At 40.6% G+C, this 8,271-nt stretch overlaps 1 protein-coding gene across 1 annotated transcript; it reads left to right on the forward strand.

The window, feature by feature from the left end:
• The first annotated feature begins 1,545 nt into the window (after positions 1–1,545).
• On the forward strand, positions 1,546–6,470 carry LOC101719129 (protein PBDC1). Its single transcript, XM_004867487.4, has 6 exons — positions 1,546–1,736; positions 1,830–1,895; positions 3,111–3,170; positions 3,697–3,837; positions 4,936–5,047; positions 5,363–6,470. Exons 1-6 carry the CDS (start codon positions 1,707–1,709, stop codon positions 5,593–5,595), a joined length of 642 nt encoding a protein of 213 aa, XP_004867544.1. The 5' UTR covers positions 1,546–1,706; the 3' UTR covers positions 5,596–6,470.
• Positions 6,471–8,271: the final 1,801 nt, after the last annotated feature.

Here is an 8,271-nt window from a genome sequence, read left to right on the forward strand (position 1 = left end):
CTCTCCTTTTGTATACTGCCTTTTGTTGGCAGGCCATTCCCCTCTCCCTTATTTTACATATGTTCATATGTATGTAGGTATGTATGTATGTGTGTATGTATGTATGAATTTAGAAACAGACTCTCGCCATGTTGCCCAGGCTGGACTTGAGCTCATGGACCCATGCAGTCCTCCTGCCTCAACCTCCGTACTAGCTGAGACTACAGGCATGCACTACCACACCCAGCTTTTGGCCTTATTTCTGTCAGTTACCATGAGTCCTTCTGAAACAATAGATGTGAATGCAAAGGAAAGCAATTATCCTAATAACTCTGCCTGGGCTAGTTTCCTTGCCTAGCAGTGAAAAAACTCTAGGAGACAATTTTGGCTCTTGTAGTTTTGGCGTCAGAAGTAGATAATTTATCCCATATTAGGAGGACCCAATTCCTGGCTTCTGTAAATATCTAAGTCTGAGAGTATTAAGTAGTGAGTAATAAGCTTATTTTAAAAATTAAAAAAATCCCATACATGCACCATATACACTATAATTGGATTTTTTAAAATGTAAAGTCAGCAAATCTGCCTAAAACCTTAAGCAAATTACCCAGTTTAGCAAATTTCCTGTGTCCTCAGGTAAAAGGACAGTTGAGTCTCTTTAACACGTTCATGTTTACTTGTTATGTGCACCTATTTGGCCACCAGCTTGAGTCTATTCCTTCATGTTACCCTGTGTAATGACCTGGCCAGGCCTCTGCCTTCACCAACCTTCAGTACCCATGTGGTGATCCATTCACATTCAGATCCACAGCCAATTAGTCAAAAGGCTTAATTATTCTAAGCCTTATTCTCAAAATTCCTTTCATCTGTTAAGGCCTTAATTTTTATCACCTTCCATCAAGTTGGCCTGCCTCCAATTTTGTTTTCCTCCGATTAATCTTCCACATCCTGTTAGAAATGGTCTTAACATTTTGGCCTGCAAATGAGGTGGTCCCACTTAAAGGCCTTCAGTGGCTTACTGCAGCTTTTAAAAGCTCAACCCTTAATAGCCACCATTTAAGAGCCTTGAGTGCACTCTTGCTTCAGTTACCCCATTTTTACAATTCCCAGCAAGGTGCCACGATTTTTAATTCATGAATACTTAATTCTTAATTCACCACACGGTGCATATGCTGTTGTTTTTCGCCCCCATTCATACTCCAGTGTAAAATGCTATGCTGTGATCGCCATTTATCTGATCCCTCACTGAATCTAATTCTTTCAAAGCAGGGATTATATTGTACATCTCTGCACTGCGCTCCCCAGCACTGTGCCTGCTTGCGATTTACTCTCCACTTTTGGGGGTATCGCAGTGTGTGTGGGTGCGCGCGCATGTGTAAATATGAACGAATGCAGAGTTTGAACTTGAGTGTCTGCTGGCCACAAAGCACACTGTGTGGGGGTACAAAAGCCGCACTGTTTTAATTCAGGTTTTTCCCATAATCGCCACGGAAATTTACTGAGCAGTCCACCACCTCAGTGTCCTCTCAGCTCAGATTGCGCAACAGCATACCACCTCTACGCCTGCGCTGGGAGGGTGAGGCGGGACCAGTGACTACCTCCGGGGCAAAGACGGCTCGCGCAGGCGCAGATGGACGAACACGACTCCTCCTGTCCTGTCGGTTTTCCAATATGAACCGCGCGAAACAATAACTTCCGGGAAGGTGTAGCCGCACTTCCCTGGCTGCAGCATGGACGGTACCAGTGGAATGGAAGAACCGGTGAGGCGCTGCTCCGGGGTTGGGCGTGCAGAAAAGTGGAGCCGATTAGAGCCTTGAATTTTCACCCCGTCCCCGTGTTTTTCCTCTTCTCAGGTTTCCGCGGAGGTGGTGTCGGTGGCACAGGCTCTTTCTCTCCCAGCAGAGTCTTTTGGCAACGACGTGAGTATGACTGACTCACAGCTCCCATCCATAAAGCCATTAAATTATACGCCCCTTCCATGATTCCTTGTGCCGATACTCTGCACGTCCGCCAAAATCTTCACCTTCTTTCAGTTCATACTAATCATGGTTCTGAAACACGGGACTAATCTGTGTGAAAACGGAAATGGTTCCCTAACTTTACTACACTTTAGAATCACCTGGGAAGCTTTTAAACACCCCCATGTTCGGATTACAGTTTATGTCAGCGAAATCAGAATGTCTGAAAGATGGGAGTCGAGAATCAGTATTTTTTTAAAGGTCCCCGGGTGATTCCGTTGTGCAGCTTTCAGTTTAGCAGGTTTTAGTGTCCCTGGTTTAGCCCTTTATGGAGAAAGAATATGATGTATTTTGAGAAACAAAAGGATGATGAGAATAGTAGCAACAACAAAATAAGAATGTAATGCGTACTTGATTAGTGGTCAGGGCATAGGATCCTCTAAGGATGGAGCTAGTAGAAGACTTTACTGAGGAAGTGGAGGTTGAACTAGATCCTCAAAGTGTTAAGTGGACAAAGGACATGGATTGGCAGGTAGGAGAAGTTCGTGCATGGTCTAGGCATGGAGGTAAAAATTCAAATAGCTTTTTCTGGAGTTTGTGAAATAGATCCATGTATTTGTAGTGAGAGATTCCAGTGGAACAAGTGAGGGGTTCTTGGTAGGACTTATTTATAACAGGGCCTGCTTCGTGAGACTAATTCATTTCTAGGTGTTACAGGACAGGGAGTTGAATATATAATAAACACAGATGGTAATTGTGACATGTTACACGCAAAAGTGAAAAGTAGTTTCAAGTTCATTATCTTTGTCCTCCCAACAACTCAGTGGTGTACGTGGATGTATTGCTTCACTATTACAGCGATTTAACTTAGTCCTGAGAAGCCAATGTATCTACGGCCTTATGTAGTGTCCCACACTTTGACTAGTTGCTGGGAAAAGATAGCCAGTGGCACATTTTGTGTATTATACTATGTAAATATGTTCTTTTGATTGTCACAAGAAAAAAAAAAGAATTAGCGTATTATCCAAATCTGTTAGTCCAGTTTTTATTCTTTGAAGGTAACACCAGTGTTGATAGCCCTTTTGAACATTAACCAGACATCCACAGGCTTCTTAGTTTGTTACCCAATAGCAGGATTGGGAGATTACTGACCTGGCATTCTTCACTCCTTTGCAGCCGGATGTTGAGATGGCTTGGGCCATGAGAGCAATGCAGCATGCTGAAGTCTATTACAAGGTTAGTTGTCTTGTCTTCATCATTAAACAGAATTAAACATGTAATTGCAGTGCATGGTGCTCTGTTAAGCACTGTTGTTAGAAGGTTGAATAGTTTTGTTTGGGAGGTAGTTTTAATTAGTATAAATCTTATCTGTAGAGCTCAGGGGGTAGAAGTGAATTTGTTTTGACAATGAAGAGTTGTGCTTTCCTGCCCAGTGTTTTGTTTTGTTGCTACCTGGCAAAAGAGTACCTAGCTTATAAATAGTTGACACTTGACAAATGTTTGTTGAATGAATGAACAATCCATTGAGAGCAATAGCTCAGCAGTACTAGGACCAAATGGTCCAATTGCCAAATGGCTGGAAGGGACTGCAATATATTGTAGCCCTTTAAAACTTATCATTATTTCATGCAAGGCACAAGCTCTTAATACTTCCTAATGAAATCTTCCTTGAGAGCTGTAGGGTTTCTGGTGAACGGGAATGAGGGGTAGAAGTGTAGAAAATCAGAGACAAACATCTATATGTTGTTTTATGCTCTGGCAGCTGATTTCATCAGTTGACCCACAGTTCCTGAAACTCACCAAAGTGGATGATCAAATCTACTCTGAATTCCGGGAACATTTTGAGAAACTCAAGATAGATGTATTGGACCCAGAAGAACTCAAATCAGAATCAGCTAAAGAGGTAAGAATTCTCTCAAATATTACCTAGCATCTGGCCAATAATTTTTGATTGTGAGTATGTTTTAATACATTTGAACTTTTAAAAGTTCCTTTAAGGAAAATACATAAGAATCAGAGCTTTTTTGTAGTTATAATCAACGAAATTATGAAATGAATCATTTTCTGGTTTACAGATTTTATATGTTATTGAGTCTATTTTTTTTCCTTTTGATTTGAACACTTTGAATCCCAACTCGCAGTGCCCTTTCAGAAGGGCAGGAGGAATCAGTTTACTTACATAGTAGTTTATCCAGGAAGCTTGGAGGTGGGGAATGGCAGGTAGCATATAAGGAGATATTTTGGTTCTCGGGATTTAAGTTCATGAGATGGATCATAGGCCATGGATAACTGGGAAACTTATGTTTCTCATTGCTTACATAATTATCTTATAATGTCACAGAGCACTAATACTCTTTTTTTGTTTTTTTTTTGTTTGTTTGTTTTTGGTCCTGGGGATTGAACTCGGGACCTTGCGCTTGCGAGGCAGGCGGCGGCACCACTGAGCTAAATCCCCAGCTCACTAATACTCTTAATAGGTAGGAAAAATTCTTTTGTCTGAGAATGGGCCCTTGCCTAATGAAGAATCTGAATTTTAACTCTTACCAAGCTGTTACTAATCTTTGAAAAATTACTGCTACTGAATGGCCTTTTTTAAAGATCTCACTTTATGAGTTTGAGCCAAATTCCTGTGTTTGTCTGATTTATGATTTATTGAGGATGACCCAACCATTTTTGCCTGAGTTGGCCAGTAACTTTGAAACAAAACAGAAAATCTGCTTAAGAAATAACATTGTAAATGTGTTACAAAGGATTTAGGTCCCCCTTTTTTTTAGATTAAAATATTGTTCATGGAGGGAATTAGCAGTCTAAGGACAGAGTCTAGAGCACAGAAACTTGATACTAGTTTCAGGGTGAAATTAGCAGTCACCTTAATCCTAGTCTCTACCATGATGGTTATTTTTCTCACTGGGGAAGTGCAAGATCACCTTCTGGCCTGAGACCATCAGCTTCTTGTATTTGTCATCTAAGGTATCATTTTTTTTTTTTTTTGCCTTTGTAGAAGTGGAGGCCATTCTGCTTGAAGTTTGATGGGAGTGTAGAAGACTTTAACTATGGTACTTTGCTGCGACTGGATTGTTCTCAGGGCTACACAGAGGAAAATACTATCTTTGGTGAGTTTCTTGCTTCTGGAATTGTTTCTATATAGGGAGAGTGAGTGAAGAATCTGGTTTTACTGAGGAATCAGTGACATGCATAGTTAGATTGGCTATCATCTTATTTGTTGTATCTTTAGAGATGATGTTGCTCTTAAGCAACTGTAAGATAGATATTTTCATTGTCATTAATATGAGATTCAAATTCACATTATGAACCTTACGCGACTGTACTTGAATGGTTTGCATGTTAGTTCAGCATTGTCTATAGATTTCCAGTAGGTTTAGCGAATTACTGGACTAGGACCATAATCAATTCTATTTGCCTTCCAGCTCCCAGGATACAATTTTATGCCATTGAAATTGCTCGGAACCGAGAAGGCTATAACAAAGCAGTTTATATCAGTGTTCAGGACAAAGGAGGAGCGAAAGGAGCCACTGAAGGAGAGGCTGGAGGAAAGAATGGAGCTGACAGTGGAGGAGAAGAAGAGAAAGTAGAGAAAGGAGCAGATAGTAGAGGAGAAAAAGAGGAGGGAGTCATTAGAGAAGGAGAAAAAGAAAACTGACAAAGGAGAAAAACAGAAAGAAAATGACACGTCAACCAAAGCTGTGAAGCATCTGTGTAAGGTAGACAGGGAGTAGCACTCTGGAGGCTGCGACTCAAATGAGCGTATGGGTAGCACGGTGCTACTTGCCCAGACCCCTTTGGTTAAATGTATGTCTTTGTCAGTTGAAGGACTCTCTAAGGACATCTGCCTAGCCTAAGAATCATGAGCTGGTTGTTCCCTTCTATGAACAGACTTAAAGACTATTAGTGGCATTTTAGTGAATTGTTTCTTGACTCTCAACTGCTGGCCAAATGAGAAGTTTTATAAAGAAATTCCTCTTAGTTCTTATGACCATCTGTATATGTGACTTCTAAAACATATTTGAAGTTATTAGACAGTTCAGATGTTTTTCAGGTTTATAATCTCTCCACCATGTTTTATGTAAAACGATTGATGCATGTTTCTTAACTCTTGTCACTGTTTGTTGTAGTGAAGTTTTCTTAACCTTTGAAGTTGTACCTGATCCTAGGACTAGAAGTCTTCATATAAAAATTGATTGTTGCTCTTAGAATGACTGTAGCTCTCTAATTTCCTTTACTATATCTGAAAAAATCTCGATAAGTACTCTATAGGGAGCAGTAGTCTGAACCTGTCAAACTAGTGAGGGCAGCCCTGCTCATAGTAGAGGAACAAGACCTGGCTCTCTTTCAGTTTTTCCCTTCTGATAGCTGGGTTGTTCTCTGAAAGCTAGCAAATAATAATAGCATGGTAAAATACAGTCTGATAGTGTTTCCTGTTTTATAATGGTATGGATAAAAATGTATATATTTATATAGTAACAACATTTTTGAATATTGTGTCAGACTCCAAAAATAAATATTGGTTTTATATGAGGGGAGGGTGTTTGCTTATGTAATGACTTTTCAGCGTGCATGCTTGATGTACCTTCACATGTATATGAACGTTTGTGTGTCTCCATAGACATACTGGAGTTCACTGCTGGAATTAGAGGAAAGTGCAATGTTTCTAATACATACACTTAACACTCTTATAAGTCTAACCACAAGGTGATCATGCAAGAAAGGATTTACCAGAGCATAGAAGGGGAAAATGGGGCTTTTGTTTTTTCTGTGGACATAGGAGAAAAACAAAATTAAAAGTGACTGATGAGAGCTGGGGATTTAGCTCAGTGGTTCCGGCAAACACAAGGTCCCGAGTTCGATCCCCGGTACCAAAAAAAAAAAGAAGGGAAAGGAAAAATTATGAGAAAAGAACAAAAATGGAAACGAAGTCTGTGTCAATAAGGAAGGGTGGAGGGGGTGAAGGGCGCACAGGTAATAGGGGAAAAAAAATAACCAAGATACATCATGTACAATTACAAGCACCCAATGATAAATGTAAACATACTGTATACCTAAAATGTACCAATAAAAAAATTTAAGGAAAAAAAGTAACTGATGAGTCATATTCTAGGCAAGAGCTGAACCACAGCCAGCAGCAACATTTGTGCCCAAAGCAATAGCTTCCTCTATGAACCCTCTGTTGAAAATTCTTAAAAATATTGAAACCATTCATTAGAATTTTTATTTTATAAAAATGTATGTTTCTGAAGGGGTAGAAGAATGTTCAGTTCTTCAAACTAGGCAGACTGTTATTAAGAACTTCCTTTACTGTGTTGTTTCTCTGGTCCTTAACACTTTTAAGTATCCACGAATATGTCCATCCATACACATTGTTTCAGGGTGAGGAAGAACAAAGATTTATTGGCCACATAAAATCGTACTTTTTCTAGCCTTTTTCAGGTTCCACACCAGCAGGATGACAGGCTTAAGGACGTCTTCCTGACTAGTTTTACAACAACAGGAAACATGCAGTTGAAAGACTGCTATAAAGGAAGACACATCTGTCCATGTAGTGGGTAATGTAAGCTGGGGAAAGGAAGAATAAGTACACAGAACACTTTGGCTACACAATAAGAAGCCAGGAATCCCAGGCAGCATCCCAGGTCAGAAGGGCAGGAGTAGGCATAATGGTGCTCTAATGCCATAAACATTTCTTAAGATAGCCCCAAATTCTCACCCCTTGACCTACATGGCCTGTGTAATTCCTGCCTGTTCAGTGTGTACAAGCCTTGGGAATATGAAGGGATTTCATTCCTGTGATTAAGGTTGCAGAACATTTGATTCTGTGTTAATGAAAAAGGAGACGATCCTGGATGGATCTGACCTAATCAGGTGAGTCTTTAAAAGACACAGGTGGCAGAATCAGATACTCACTTGTTGGCCTTGTGGAAATAAGCAGCCCTGTTGTGGGAGGAGGTGGCCATGTGACAAGGACCCAAGGATGCTCCTCCGGTTGCTGAGATTGTTCTCTGGCTGGCAGCCAGCAAGAAAATGGGATTTGACTCCTCAGTTGTAAGGAACTAAATTCAGCCGGCAGCCGGTGAGTTTGTAGAGGACCTTGTCTCAGATGAGATTGACACTGATTTCAGCCCAGTGAGACCCTGAACAGAGAACCCAGTAGAGTTGTACCTCCTGACCCAGATGGCTAGAATATAAATGAGTGTTGTTGAAAGCCACTAATTATTTGGTAATTTGTTACTTTTTTTTTTTTTTTCTGGTACCAGGGATCGAACTTTGGTCCTTGCCCTTGTGCAGCAGGCGGCGAAACCACTGAGCCAAATCCCCGGCCCGA

This window comes from Heterocephalus glaber, unplaced genomic scaffold (assembly GCF_053883595.1).
Source record: "Heterocephalus glaber isolate CG9 unplaced genomic scaffold, H.glaber_assembly_v1.0 deba00001613, whole genome shotgun sequence".
Lineage (NCBI taxonomy): Eukaryota > Metazoa > Chordata > Mammalia > Rodentia > Bathyergidae > Heterocephalus > Heterocephalus glaber.

Bases quoted from the DNA above. Each gene is read 5' to 3' on its own strand.
- LOC101719129 (XM_004867487.4), top strand. From the start codon at position 1,707: ATGGACGGTACCAGTGGAATGGAAGAACCG. The intron at 1,737-1,829 runs GTGAGGCGCTGC...TCCTCTTCTCAG, and splicing joins CCAGTGGAATGGAAGAACCG to GTTTCCGCGGAGGTGGTGTC. The intron at 3,171-3,696 runs GTTAGTTGTCTT...ATGCTCTGGCAG, and splicing joins ATGCTGAAGTCTATTACAAG to CTGATTTCATCAGTTGACCC.